At 38.2% G+C, this 16,616-nt stretch overlaps 1 protein-coding gene across 2 annotated transcripts in view; it reads right to left on the reverse strand.

Annotated features, from left to right (window-relative positions):
- The window catches only part of WNT6 (Wnt family member 6), a 137,515-nt gene that overhangs the window by 63,141 nt on the left and 57,758 nt on the right, over positions 1 to 16,616 (reverse strand). The window contains exon 2 of one of the 2 annotated variants that reach the window (XM_073647388.1): positions 932 to 1,147. In XM_073647388.1, coding sequence (XP_073503489.1) covers positions 932 to 1,130 — 199 coding nt within the window. In that variant the 5' untranslated portion in view covers positions 1,131 to 1,147. Of the gene's footprint in view, positions 1 to 931; positions 1,153 to 16,616 lie in introns of both variants that reach the window. The other variant, XM_073647387.1, reaches the window with a different exon arrangement.

Here is a 16,616-nt window from a genome sequence, read left to right on the forward strand (position 1 = left end):
GGTGATGGGCAGTCACCAGGTACGGATGATGGAGGCAACGGACGGTTACCAGATACTGATGATGGAGGTGACGGGCGGTCACCAGATACTGATGGAGGTGACGGGAGGTCACCAGATACTGATGATGGAGGTGACGGGCGGTCACCAGATACTGATGATGAAGGCAACAGGCAGTCACCAGATACTGATGATGGAGGTGATGAGCGGTCACAGATACTGATGATAGAGGGGATGGGTGGTCACCAAAAACTGATGGGATTTACATTTCTTTTTTGTCCATTCACTTTGCATTTAGCTAATTTATGAAAATAAGCTATTAACACTTCTATTAAAGCTTTTTTCCACACCTACCTACTTTATATATTAGCATTATTTAGCCTCAATATGGCAGTAATATTTAGATACCATATAGTAGTATTTTTTAGGCACTATATGGCAGTAATAGTTAGATACTATATAATAGTATTTTATAGGCACTATATGGCAGTAATATTTAGATACTATATAGTATTTTATAGGCACTATATGGCAGTAATATATAGATACTATATAGTAGTATTTTGTAGGCACTATATGGCAGTATTATTTGAGTATTATTTTTGTGTCAGTAGTTGGCTCTGCTCACATTTGCATTAAAGGGACATTTGGCAATTCTGTGTGATCTGATGGGCTGGCAGGTTTGTGGGAAGTTGTAGAATTAGCCCCAGCTCTGGAGCCGCAGACTGAATATATATAGGGATGAAATTAATAACCAAATAGGAGGAGCTTAGTACGAGGGGCAGGGCCATGTTCAGAAATAGGTGTGAATTACATTGCAGATCTGCCCCAGTCCACGGCTGGCGCAGATTTGCTTCTCCAGCGAGGCGTGCTCCTAATTTATCACTGCTATTAATAATGACCCAATATTCAGGGAAGTGAGTGTGATTGTTACCTTGTTGCAGGATCTTTCCAAAGTATTTGTTGTGACTGGTGCAGTTCCACCGCCTGGACCTGAACTGGTACTGACACTCCCGCACCGCCATCTTGGCGCCCTTCGCCACCTCGCTGACGATCTCTGGCTCCGTCTGGCACAGCTCGGCCTGTTTGCCGGCCAGGCGCTTGGTTTTCCTGCAGATGCTGTTGGGGTCCATCACCAAGGGGCTGCCAACTGCCCTGCCAAATTAGTAAAAAAAAAAAAAGAGAGGAGAAAATAAGTGGAGGAGAGTGGATTGCGCTGTACATCTGGGCGCCGCTGTCACACAAAGCCCCGCTTGTTACAATGATATGACTCAATGTTCTTTACAAGCCGCCCAATGTTATTGTATCTCGGTCTTTGCCAAGGGACCTACGATCTCTGCGGCCGGAGAAACAGCACCCCCCGCAGTCTATTTCCCTCCTCGCCCTGAGACAGCGCCCCGCCTGTCCTCCGCAGAAGGGAAAAACACAACAAAGCACACAGTGCCTCGTATTATTTGGAAGCTGTGAAATAATATTAGTGAAATATCGAGAGATAAAGCAATATTTTCTCTGTCTCGGCACCGACGAGGAGTCCAGCTATTGTTCCACGGACGTGACCACAAGAGAACCGAAATGATGAGGGAAGGGAATTTGTGGATTGGGGTGAGAAATTCGCTAATATGGTGTCAGAACAGGAAGCGGGAGTGGAATTTTGAACCGGACAATCGCTCGTAGTGCAATTCCCTAATGTAATAAGGTTCACATTAATGAGGCTATCAGGGCACAAACTACCGGCCCTGGTAATATATGTAGTTTATCCCCCCCATAATAGTGAGAGTCCGGGTGCTTACACCCCCAATAATCGCTGAAACACTTCATCTGTGATCGGCTGGTCCTTGGAGACCCATATACTTCCTGTGAGTCGGTACACCGCTCTCCTCACCTCTCTGGGGATCAGCCAATCACAGATTAAGATGCACAGTTTACTGATCTGTAGGGGGGGTCCTCAACGGACGGCACAAGCGACTATGACGTGTCAAACCAGAGATAAAGGGGTATGTAAACTTTTGCAACTATTATTTCTATGGCTCCAGTGCGCCTAAAACAAACAAAAAACAAAGCAGTTATGCATAATCTGGATAATTAAATCTCCTCCCGTTTTGTGTATCCAGCTCCTATGTAGACCTAAGTGTCTCTATGGTTACAGACTACAACTATGCTCTGTGTAGTCTGATCCTGCAGTTACTTCACTTTTCCTTCCTCCTCTACTTGATAAACTGCAGAAGGGGCAGAGGGAGCAACACGTGACTAGAGAAATGGAGCCATAACTCTGCATATGAGCTGTATACACAAAACAGTAGATTTTTTTTATTGATCAAGATTATTAGCCAGTTTGTCTAATTTTTGGGGTTTTAATTCAGAATTTGCTTCACTTAGTGGCAGTGAGACTACAACTCCCATAATCCCCCCTACATACTGGAATTGATGGGACTGTCCTGATTTTTCAGAAACTGTTCGTGTCACAAATCTTAAAGGGGCAGGGTTTAAGCAAACCCAGCCCCCAATTTGTGGTCCCGGGTGGGTTTTGGTGTGACTAAGAGATCTCTAAATTGCAAATTTCAGCATACCCTCACAGGCTCAGGCTGCTAGGACATGCTGGGATTTGTAGTTCCCAAAACATCTTGAATGATCTCAGTGTTTAATTTCCTGAGATATGATCTATTTGCAGTCACGTGACGGTGGCCGCGCTCCCTTCTTCTCATCACGTGTCGTTCTCATCCATCCCGTGTCGTACCTAGGACTCAGCTACTAATTTGCAGGTTGTAGGTAATTTTTTTCCGTTGCTCATTAAACCCCCTTAAAAAGTGTCAAAATAACATTTGCACCTATGTGTTGTCTAGATTTAGGTTTTGTTCCCATGATGAGTTTTTGGTGATTTTTTTTTTTTTTTACGCTGCATATTTTTGAAAATTGCAAGTAACTTATTTTACTTAATTGGTATGAAAATAAAAATGGTGCAGAAAATCTGCAACATCAAAAACTCACCAAAAGCTCAATATTGGGAACACTGTCTTATTGGTTTAAGGATATTTCTTTGTTTCTTCTTTTAAGTTGCACCAATTTTAAAGTCTATTCCCTACTTGTTTTTTTTTTTCCTAAGTCATTTTCGAAAACATATATATTTTTTTGGGTTTCCCTCCCAAATCATGTGCTTAACAGGTAAAATATCCCTTACATTCTTAGAGGGCTGGCTCAGCACCTCACTTTTTGAAAGTGTACTTTGTCAAAGTTTGCCAAAGTTCACCATTGTGGATGTGATTTTTGTAATCCAGATATTTGCAGACGATTCAATTATTTGTTACTTTTTAAAAAGTCTAAAAAAGTTTTGCGCAAAACATTCTCCAGTTCCCTTCCGGAATTTTTTTTTTTGCAAGATAGAAATTTTTGCACATATGATAAAGTTGCAAGCAAACTTTTTTAATGGTGTGTGACTTTTTTTTCTGTAAAAGGGAGAAAAAAAAGGTAAAATGACAAAAAAAAGTGAGCATTTTTTTTTTTTTGTTGCACAAAATTCACAAACTCTCATGAGCCATTTTGAAGAATTTACTGGAAGTAAAGGCAACAAAAAGAGACAAAAAATAAAAGTGACTTAAAAACTTCTGAAAATGATGAATCGGACCCATAATTCCCATAACTTTTTTTTTTATATAGTCGTCTTATGAATACAAACTCTTTTCTTATCTGTGTCATGTGGGGGTCCCCAGCTATGGATCCTCAATCAGAAAGCAATTCCTGCTGTGACGGAGTTGGCCATGATCATGCATACAAGGACTGGTTGATAACAGGGAATAATAGATAGCAATCAACTGTATATAAAGTAAGGATAAGCTGTACTTTGGCTTTCATGTACCTTTAAATCCCAGGCGCTGTTAACCCTCCAGTGCCCGGCGCTTTCCCCCCTCTCCTGTGAGTGCTCATAGCTCACATTCCAGGAGTGTGTACAAGTTTGCAGCTTTCTGATGTCGATCTCATGTCACCTGTCCATCACAGCACAAAACTTCTACCCTCGGGGAGGTTTCTTTCTCTTATATCTTCTATCTTTCCCCACTCTTTTTTTTTTTTTTTTCTCTCCTATGTCACTTTTGTCTTCTGAAAAATGCAAACAAATTGTCTGCTCCCCGAGGCCGGGGCCGATCCTGATGACAGATGACAGCTCAGAGAGATGGGAACTGAAGAGTTAATGAGATCCCCATATAGATTCCTCCAGGGCACTGACTTGAGCCCCCAAAATCCATTTTATTGGTGTAATTCAGAATATATTGGAGAATTGCTTATATAGCAATTCCCAAAGCCGTCGCATGCATGTGATTGGTCTTCCAGAATACATAGAATTGATGGCCTATCCTTGATTAGTGGATGTCAGACCCAGAAAGACAGACATTAGTGATGGCTGGAATACCCAGCACAGCGACTCCATTTGGCTATGGCTGAGTCAGGTACTGCAGCTCAGGCTATTCATTGAATGAGGCTGAACATTATTAATGAGGTGGGCCTGTAGTTAAATATTGATGACCTAACATTAGGAGATGTAATCCATAACAGATCGGCACCCCCTCTGATCAGCTGTTTGATGGTCCAGCGGCCCAGGAATTGCAGCTCAAATCACACTCACTTCAATGGGAGCAGACTTGCAGTACCCAAAAATGGCCACTACCCAATGTATAGCGCTGTAGTGTCCCAGATTCGTACTCTGCTTTATGTCGACTATAAGGAGTTAATGTCTTTAAAAAAGAAGCATACAATTTAAAAGAAAAAATAACATAATTGCAGCAATTGTACCATGTACTGCAGGCAACATCTCCTCTCCTTGGACCACCTGCAAGAACCTAATCCCACCTGCAGGGCTGACTGCCGCCACTCACCAGAGTATGAATGATGCATCAGGGTGCAAAGATTAAGTGACAACATCTGTGTTATTGTCTGGGGAGCGCACAGTGCGGCATATTAATTGTAGAAAGTATAAACTGCACTGGAGATTGTGGAGAGATAATCATCCAGTGATAGAGTATCAAGCAAGTCCAAAAGATAAAATACATCCAGTATTATACCACAGAGCTGCACTCACTCACTATTCTGCTGGTGCAGTCACTGTGTACATACATTACATTACTGATCCTGAGTTACCTCCTGTATTATACTCCAGAGCTGCACTCACTATTCTGCTGGTGCAGTCACTGTGTACATACATTACATTACTGATCCTGAGTTACATCCTGTATTATACTCCAGAGCTGCACTCACTATTCTGCTGGTGCAGTCACTGTGTACATACATTACATTACTGATCCTGAGTTACATCCTGTATTATACCCCAGAGCTGCACTCACTATTCTGCTTGTGCAGTCACTGTGTACATACATTACATTACTGATCCTGAGTTACATCCTGCATTATACTCCAGAGCTGCACTCACTATTCTGCTGGTGCAGTCACTGTGTACATACATTACATTACTGATCCTGAGTTACATCCTGTATTATACCCCAGAGCTGCACTCACTATTCTGCTTGTGCAGTCACTGTGTACATACATTACATTACTGATCCTGAGTTACATCCTGTATTATACTCCAGAGCTGCACTCACTATTCTGCTTGTGCAGTCACTGTGTACATACATTACATTACTGATACTGAGTTACCTCCTGTATTATACTCCAGAGCTGCACTCACTATTCTGCTGGTGCAGTCACTGTGTACATACATTACATTACTGATCCTGAGTTACATCCTGTATTATACTCCAGAGCTGCACTCACTATTCTGCTGGTGCAGTCACTGTGTACATACATTACATTACTGATCCTGAGTTACATCCTGTATTATACCCCAGAGCTGCACTCACTATTCTGCTGGTGCAGTCACTGTGTACATACATTACATTACTGATCCTGAGTTACATCCTGTATTATACTCCAGAGCTGCACTCACTATTCTGCTGGTGCAGTCACTGTGTACATACATTACATTACTGATCCTGAGTTACATCCTGTATTATACTCCAGAGCTGCACTCACTATTCTGCTGGTGCAGTCACTGTGTACATACATTACATTACTGATCCTGAGTTACATCCTGTATTATACTCCAGAGCTGCACTCACTATTCTGCTGGTGCAGTCACTGTGTACATACATTACATTACTGATCCTGAGTTACATCCTGTATTATACCCCAGAGCTGCACTCACTATTCTGCTGGTGCAGTCACTGTGTACATACATTACATTACTGATCCTGAGTTACATCCTGTATTATACTCCAGAGCTGCACTCACTATTCTGCTGGTGCAGTCACTGTGTACATACATTACATTACTGATCCTGAGTTACATCCTGTATTATACTCCAGAGCTGCACTCACTATTCTGCTGGTGCAGTCACTGTGTACATACATTACATTACTGATCCTGAGTTACATCCTGTATTATACCCCAGAGCTGCACTCACTATTCTGCTGGTGCAGTCACTGTGTACATACATTACATTATTGATCCTGAGTTACATCCTGTATTATACTCCAGAGCTGCACTCACTATTCTGCTGGTGCAGTCACTGTGTACATACATTACATTACTGATCCTGAGTTACATCCTGTATTATACCCCAGAGCTGCACTCACTATTCTGCTGGTGCAGTCACTGTATTCAAGTATTGATAAACAAACCAATAAGATGATTTTTAGTTCTTTCCTTTCAAATACACAATCACAATACAAGACTTTATCTCCCGCCATGGTGACGGTTCTTACTGAGACCCTGATTAAATAATTTAAATTACTCAACCACTAAATATATCAATATCTACAGTGAAAACATTTTGTATGTGAAAATAACCTGAGCAAATGCCCAGGTTATACCTTCATGGTCCATATAACTATGTACAAGAATATGTATAACTTGTAAACTTGTATGAGTTGTACATACATAGTTATTTATAGAAGATGCCCGAGTTATACCAGCTGTACATATATAATTATATACAGGAGATACCCAGGTTATACCAGCTGTACATATATAATTATATACAGGAGATGCCCAGGTTATACCAGCTGTACATATATAATTATATACAGGAGATGCCCAGGTTATACCAGCTGTACATATATAATTATATACAGGAGATACCCAGGTTATACCAGCTGTACATATATAATTATATACAGGAGATGCCCAGGTTATACCAGCTGTACATATATAATTATATACAGGAGATGCCCAGGTTATACCAGCTGTACATATATAATTATATACAGGAGATGCCCAGGTTATACCTGCTGTACATATATAATTATATACAGGAGATACCCAGGTTATACCAGCTGTACATATATAATTATATACAGGAGATGCCCAGGTTATACCAGCTGTACATATATAATTATATACAGGAGATGCCCAGGTTATACCAGCTGTACATATATAATTATATACAGAAGATGCCCAGGTTATACCAGCTGTACATATATAATTATATACAGGAGATGCCCTGGTTATACCAGCTGTACATATATAATTATATACAGGAGATGCCCTGGTTATACCAGCTGTACATATATAATTATATACAGGAGATGCCCAGGTGATACCAGCTGTACATATATAATTATATACAGGAGATGTCCAGGTTATACCAGCTGTACATATATAATTATATGCAGGAGATGCCCAGGTTATACCAGCTGTACATATATAATTATATGCAGGAGATGCCCAGGTTATACCAGCTGTACATATATAATTATATACAGGAGATGCCCAGGTTATACCAGCTGTACATATATAATTATACACAGAAGATACCCAGGTTATACCAGCTGTACATATATAATTATACACAGACGATACCCAGGTTATACCAGCTGTACATATATAATTATATACAGGAGATGCCCAGGTTATACCAGCTGTACATATATAATTATACACAGAAGATACCCAGGTTATACCAGCTGTACACATATAATTATATACAGGAGATGCCCAGGTTATACCAGCTGTACATATATAATTATACACAGAAGATACCCAGGTTATACCAGCTGTACATATATAATTATACACAGACGATACCCAGGTTATACCAGCTGTACATATATAATTATATACAGGAGATGCCCAGGTTATACCAGCTGTACATATATAATTATACACAGAAGATACCCAGGTTATACCAGCTGTACACATATAATTATATACAGGAGATGCCCAGGTTATACCTTCATGGTCCATATAACTATGTACAAGAATATGTATAACTTGTAAACTTGTATGAGTTGTACATACATAGTTATTTATAGAAGATGCCCGAGTTATACCAGCTGTACATATATAATTATATACAGGAGATACCCAGGTTATACCAGCTGTACATATATAATTATATACAGGAGATGCCCGAGTTATACCAGCTGTACATATATAATTATATACAGGAGATGCCCAGGTTATACCAGCTGTACATATATAATTATATACAGGAGATGCCCAGGTTATACCAGCTGTACATATATAATTATATACAGAAGATGCCCAGGTTATACCAGCTGTACATATATAATTATATACAGGAGATGCCCTGGTTATACCAGCTGTACATATATAATTATATACAGGAGATGCCCTGGTTATACCAGCTGTACATATATAATTATATACAGGAGATGCCCAGGTTATACCAGCTGTACATATATAATTATATACAGGAGATGTCCAGGTTATACCAGCTGTACATATATAATTATATGCAGGAGATGCCCAGGTTATACCAGCTGTACATATATAATTATATGCAGGAGATGCCCAGGTTATACCAGCTGTACATATATAATTATATACAGGAGATGCCCAGGTTATACCAGCTGTACATATATAATTATACACAGAAGATACCCAGGTTATACCAGCTGTACATATATAATTATACACAGACGATACCCAGGTTATACCAGCTGTACATATATAATTATATACAGGAGATGCCCAGGTTATACCAGCTGTACATATATAATTATACACAGAAGATACCCAGGTTATACCAGCTGTACACATATAATTATATACAGGAGATGCCCAGGTTATACCAGCTGTACATATATAATTATATACAGGAGATGCCCAGGTTATACCAGCTGTACATATATAATTATACACAGAAGATACCCAGGTTATACCGGCTGTACATATATAATTATATACAGGAGATGCCCAGGTTATACCAGCTGTACATATATAATTATACACAGAAGATACCCAGGTTATACCGGCTGTACATATATAATTATATACAGGAGATGCCCAGGTTATACCAGCTTTACATATATAATTATACACAGAAGATACCCAGGTTATACCAGCTGTACATATATAATTATATACAGGAGATGCCCAGGTTATACCAGCTGTACATATATAATTATACACAGAAGATACCCAGGTTATACCTGCTGTACATATATAATTATATACAGGAGATGCCCAGGTTATACCAGCTGTACATATATAATTATACACAGAAGATACCCAGGTTATACCAGCTGTACATATATAATTATATACAGGAGATGCCCAGGTTATACCAGCTGTACATATATAATTATATACAGGAGATGCCCAAGTTATACCAGCTGTACATATATAATTATATACAGGAGATGCCCAGGTTATACCAGCTGTACATATATAATTATACACAGAAGATACCCAGGTTATACCAGCTGTACATATATAATTATATACAGGAGATACCCAGGTTATACCAGCTGTACATATATAATTATACACAGGAGATGCCCAGGTTATACCAGCTGTACATGTATAATTATATACAGGAGATGCCCAGGTTATACCAGCTGTACATATATAATTATATACAGGAGATACCCAGGTTATACCAGCTGTACATATATAATTATATACAGGAGATACCCAGGTTATACCAGCTGTACATATATAATTATATACAGGAGATGCCCAGGTTATACCAGCTGTACATATATAATTATATACAGAAGATGCCCAGGTTATACCAGCTGTACATATATAATTATATACAGGAGATGTCCAGGTTATACCAGCTGTACATATATAATTATATACAGAAGATGCCCAGGTTATACCAGCTGTACATATATAATTATATACAGGAGATGCCCTGGTTATACCAGCTGTACATATATAATTATATACAGAAGATGCCCAGGTTATACCAGCTGTACATATATAATTATATACAGAAGATGCCCAGGTTATACCAGCTGTACATATATAATTATACACAGGAGATGCCCAGGTTATACCAGCTGTACATATATAATTATATACAGGAGATACCCAGGTTATACCAGCTGTACATATATAATTATATACAGGAGATACCCAGGTTATACCAGCTGTACATATATAATTATACACAGGAGATGCCCAGGTTATACCAGCTGTACATGTATAATTATATACAGGAGATGCCCAGGTTATACCAGCTGTACATATATAATTATATACAGGAGATACCCAGGTTATACCAGCTGTACATATATAATTATATACAGGAGATACCCAGGTTATACCAGCTGTACATATATAATTATACACAGGAGATGCCCAGGTTATGTTGCCTGTACATAGTAAAATGACATTTTACACCAGACGAGTGCTCTGTACAGGTGCAGTACTCCGTCTTCTCAGCAGGTGGTGTGCTATATTTGTCATACATGTGTATGTATGTATGTATGTATATATATATATATATATATATATATATATATATATATATATATATATATATATATACATATATGTATATATATATTACTCCACATGACATGTTACTTCTTGCTACATTGAGCTTGTTCTATGTTCCACAATGTTTGAGACACAACTGATGGGATAACAAATCACAGCTACATTGTTACATAGATGATATGATGGTGATCTGCGCACTAACATCAGTATAGAGCTCTCTGGTCAGTAAAGGGTTAATGACATTGCGCAAAATCCTGTAACAACAATGACCATATAAACTGGTAGCTGGGCTCCGCCAGAGATAAACTGCTCCTTCTATATTAAAAACCATTTATTTTCTGGAGTTGATTCCCCTTTCTCTGAACTCGTCCTTTGTTCTTTAAAGCAGCTAATAAGCGGCTGCGGCATTAACCCTTTGCTGCACAGAGAATAAAAACAAATATACTGTCATCTCAGACTAAAAGCAAATTGGACAGGAATGTCTTATTATACAAGGCAGTGATGAAGCAAGCAATGGTAAGTTTTCTGCATGGAATTTGACCTGCCTGCAAATTTTTCCAAAACATGTCAATTTTTGTTGTTGATTGCGCATGGATTGCTTGCAGGTTTTCTGCTTTAACTTCAATCCAAATGATAAAATCTGCAAATAATGCAATATGATGAATTTTGTTGGCGTTTTATCTGTGGGAAAGAGCAGCAAACAGTGCAGAATCCAAATTTGTTGCTTTTTCTTTTTTTTTTTTTTTTTTAATTTTTCCAGGAAAGTCAGTAAATGCAAATCAGCACTAAAATCAGCACTTTTTTTTTTTTTTTAAATTTGATATCTTCCCTGCAGCTTTGCTGTGGATTATTTCCATTGCATGTGGACTGGATAAATTCAAATGTTCAGGAAAAAATCTGGTATCGCAATTAAGATTTCTGCATGCAGATTTTGCATGGATTTTATTTATGGCATTGCAAAAGGGTGGAAATCATAAGCAAATACCCACTACAAATCCACATCAGAAAATCTGTGATGTGCGCAATTATGCAGAAAATTGTATTGTGATTTTTTTTTATTTTTTTTTTTCAAAAGATAATGTTTAAATTCCACATCAGAAATCTTTTACAAATCCACCACAAGTGACCTCACCCGTACAGTGTATCAGAACAAATTCTGCACCTGTGTTACGTGGAAATGATCACCATAGGCTCTGGATATAAAAGGTAAATGGTCCTATTCACTGACAAACAAGCAGAAATCTTGAAAAACAAGATCTATTAGTAAATTGCAGTATAATAAAACAAGACGAAAAAAAAAGTTAACCATTTCCCTTTAAATGAACCCTGGAATAAACCCAAGAAGACACCAAAGGCTGCTCCCCTGTTTACTGCTGTATGTGACACATAACAGTACATGGAGCGCCTGCAGCAATGTCTCCAACATACTAATTCTCAAATTTCCAGTGAAGCAGATTCCCCGTCCTGGTCGTCCTTCTGCAGGTGGTGGCAAAGCCGTGACATACTGGAAATCACATACATTTAATAATAGGGTCTTACTTTTAAAGGGCCAGCGACAGCATCCAGCTTAGTTTATAATAGTCCGGGTGCATTATAAGAGCAGCTGATATACGACACAAAGTTGCACATATAAGTTTCTGGAAAAAAAGGGAAGAAAGTTTTTCCACTTTCTGTCAGTCAATCATTCTTTCCCCAGCCTGAAATGACTGATAACAGAGAACAATAAATTATATTCATTTGCACAGGTAATGGAGGTAAAGTTTAGTTTTAGTGTTGCTTCAGGCAAAGACCAGATGCATGCAGAGCGTGGTGTATGGCGGGAGATTCATGAGTACGATTATACATATGTGGCTCACACACATACAGACATAGATGCATATATGCACAGTGATCAAATGTGTCATCAAAGAGTTTATGTAGATGATTCTACCACTACTGCCACCATATAGTATATATACTGTATAATACTGTCATACTGTACACATAACTACTGCCACCATATAATACATATATAATACTGTCATACTGTACACACAACTACTGCCACCATATAATACATATATAATACTGTCCTACTGTACACATAACTACTGCCACCATATAATACATATATAATACTGTCATACTGTACACACAACTACTGCCACCATATAATACATATATAATACTGTCATACTGTACACACAACTACTGCCACCATATAATACATATATAACACTGTCATACTGTATACATAACTACTGCCACCATATAGTATATATAACACTGTCATACTGTACACACAACTACTGCCACCATATAATACATATATAGTACTGTCATACTGTACATAACTACTGCCACCATATAATACATATATAATACTGTCCTACTGTACACATAACTACTGCCACCATATAATACATATATAGTACTGTCATACTGTACACATAACTACTGCCACCATATAATACATATATAGTACTGTCATACTGTACACACAACTACTGCCACCATATAATACATACATAATGCTATCATACTGTATACATAATTACTGCCACCATATAGTATATATATATAATACTGTCATACTGTACACATAACTACTGCCACCATATAATACATACATAATGCTATCATACTGTACACACAACTACTGCCACCATATAATACATATATAACATTGTCATACTGTACACATAACTACTGCCACCATATAATACATAGATAATGCTATCATACTGTACACATAACTACTGCCACCATACAATACATATATAACATTGTCATACTGTACACATAACTACTGCCACCATATAATACATATATAATACTGTCATACTGTACATACAAATACTGCCACCATATAGTACACAAATAATACTGTTATACTGGTGACATACAGTCATGGCCGAAAGTGTTAGTAAGTTAGTGTAGGGAGTACAATTGGGGGAGGAAAGTTGAACTTGATGGACCTAGGTCTTTATTCAACCTACGTTACTATGTTACTATGTTTGCACCTTTGAAATTGTTCCAGAAAATGAAGTATTTCTCCCAGACAAATATTTCAGTTACCCCTGTTTTGTTATACACAGATTTATTTCCTTTGTGTGTATTGGAACAACACAAAAAAAGAGAGAAAAAAAAAAGACAAATCGGACATAATTTCACACTAAAACCTCAAAATGGGCCGAATAAAATCGTTGGCACCCTCCCCTTAATATTTGGTTGCGCCCATTGGAAAAAATAACTGCAATCAATCGCTTCCTATAACCATCAGCTTCTTCCTCCTCTCAGCTGGGATCTTGGACTCTTCTTTTGCAAACTGCTCCAGGTCTCTCATATGTGAAGACGTCTTCTCCCAACAGCAATTGTAAGATCTCTCCACAGGTGATCAATGGGATTTAGATCCGGACTCATTGCTGCCTCTTCAGAACTCTCAAGCGCTTTGTTTCCATCCATTTCTGGGGGCTTCTTAAAATATGTTTGGGGTCATTGTCCTGCTGGAAGACCCATGATGTAGGATGCAAACCCAGCTTTCTGACACTGGGCACTACATTGTGACCCAAAATCCTTCGGTAATCTTCAGATTTCATGATGCCTTGCACACAGTCAAGGCATCCAGTGCCAGAAGCAGCAAAACAACCATAAAACATCATTGAGCCTCCACCATGTTTGACTGTCGCTACTGTGTTCTTTTCTTTGTAGGCCTCATTCCGTTTTCAGTAAACAGTAGAATGATGTGTTTTACCAGAAAGCTCTTGGTCTCATCTGTCCACATGACGCTTTCCCAAAAGGATTTTGCCTTACTCAAATACATTTTGGCAAACTGCAGTCTAGCTTTTTTATTTCCCTGTGTCAGCAGTGGGGTCCTCCTGGGTCTCCTGCCATAGCGTTTTATTTCATTCACATGTGGACGGATAGTTCGCACTGACACTGATGCACCCTGAGCCTGCAAGACAGCTTGAATTTCTTTGGAGCTTGATTGGGGCTGCTTATCCACCATCCGGACTATCCTGCGTTGCAACCTTTATTCAATTTTTCTCTGCCGTCCCCGTCCAGGGAGATTGTCTACAGTGCCATGAGGGGGGGGGGGGGTGTTATAAACTTCTTGATTATGTTGCTCACTGTGGACAAAAGAACATCAAGATCTCTGGAGATGGACTTGTAACCTTGAAATTGTTGATATTTTTCAACAATTTCGGTTCTTAAGTCCTCAGACAGTTCTCTTCTCCTCTTTCTGTTCTCCATGTTTAGTGTGGTACATACAGACACACAATGCAAAGATTGAGTCAACTTCTCTCCTTTTTATCTGGTTTCAGGTGTGATTTTCATATTGCCCACACCTGTTACTTGTCACAGGTGAGTTTGAACGAGCATCACATGCTTGAAACAAAGTTGTTTACCCACAATTTTGGAAAGGTGACAACAATTTTGTCCTGCCCATTTTTGGGGTTTTGTGAGAAATTATGTCCAATTTGCCTATTTTGTCTCTTTTTATGTTGTTCCAAAACACACAAAGCACATAAAAATGTGAATAACAAAACAGGGGTAATTGTAATCATTTTCTGGGAGAAATACTTCATTTTCTGGAACAATTTCGAGGGTGCCAACACTTTCAGCCATAACTGTAACTACTGCCACCATACAGTATACAAATAATACTGTTATATTGTACATATAACTATTGCCACCATACAGTACATATATAATACTGACAATGTCATACTGTACACATAACTAATGCTACCATATAGTATATATATAAAACTGTCATACTGTACACATAACTACTACCACCATACAGTACATGTCTCTGCGCCTCATGTGATGACTTCACTTATCCATGTCTCTGCTTTTCATGTCATCACCAAATAAAGTTGCCATTTTTATACATATACCAGTGGTGAGTGCTGCTTTGTACAGTCTTTGTCCTCTATTGTACATATATAATACTGTCATACTGTACACATAATTAATGCGCCCATATAGTACACAAACAAAAACTGTCATATTGTACACATACCTATTGCCACCATACAGTATATATACTGTAATACTGTTATACTGTACATATAACTAATGCACCCATAAAGTACACAAATAATATTATCATATTGTACACATACCTACTGCCACCATACAGTACATATATAATACTGATATACTGTACATATAACTAATGCACCTATATAGTAGACAAATATTATCATACTGTATAGATAACTACTGCCATCATACAGTACATATATAATCCTGTCATACTGTACACACAACACAACTATTGTGCCCATACATTACACACATTCTTTTGTCATACTGTTCACATAACTAATGCTCCTATACAGTCTACATCTACATATAATGCTGTAATAATGTTTACATAACTAATATAACCAAACAGTATGCCAATAATATTGTCATAAAGTGCACATATATAATGCCACTATACAATACACATATACTGTAATACTGTACATATAACTGATGTCACCATTTAGTAATTATGTTGTCATACTGCAAAGAAAACAAATTCCATATTATACACATATACTACCGTCATACTGTACACATAACTAATGCCACTATACCATAGTAGTAGTAATAATAATAATACTAATTTTGTTTCTATAGGGCTGACATATTCTGCAGCACTTTACAGTTCAGAGGTTACATGTACGACAAACAATGAGACATTACAGAGTAACACAAAATTCAACAACTTGAACAAGAAGAGCGAAGGCCCTGATCGCAAGAGCTTACAATCTATATGGAAATAGGGGCGCAGAAAAGGTAAAGAAGTGTTTATTGTGCATGATCCAGCCATTAATAAATATAAGGGGCATTCAAGTAAAACTGCATGAAGCGGCCAGGAGCCAGTATCTGTATATGTCCAGATA

Source organism: Phyllobates terribilis, unplaced genomic scaffold (genome assembly GCF_046119375.1).
Source record: "Phyllobates terribilis strain yellow unplaced genomic scaffold, ASM4611937v1 Scaffold_9__5_contigs__length_417890890, whole genome shotgun sequence".
NCBI lineage: Eukaryota > Metazoa > Chordata > Amphibia > Anura > Dendrobatidae > Phyllobates > Phyllobates terribilis.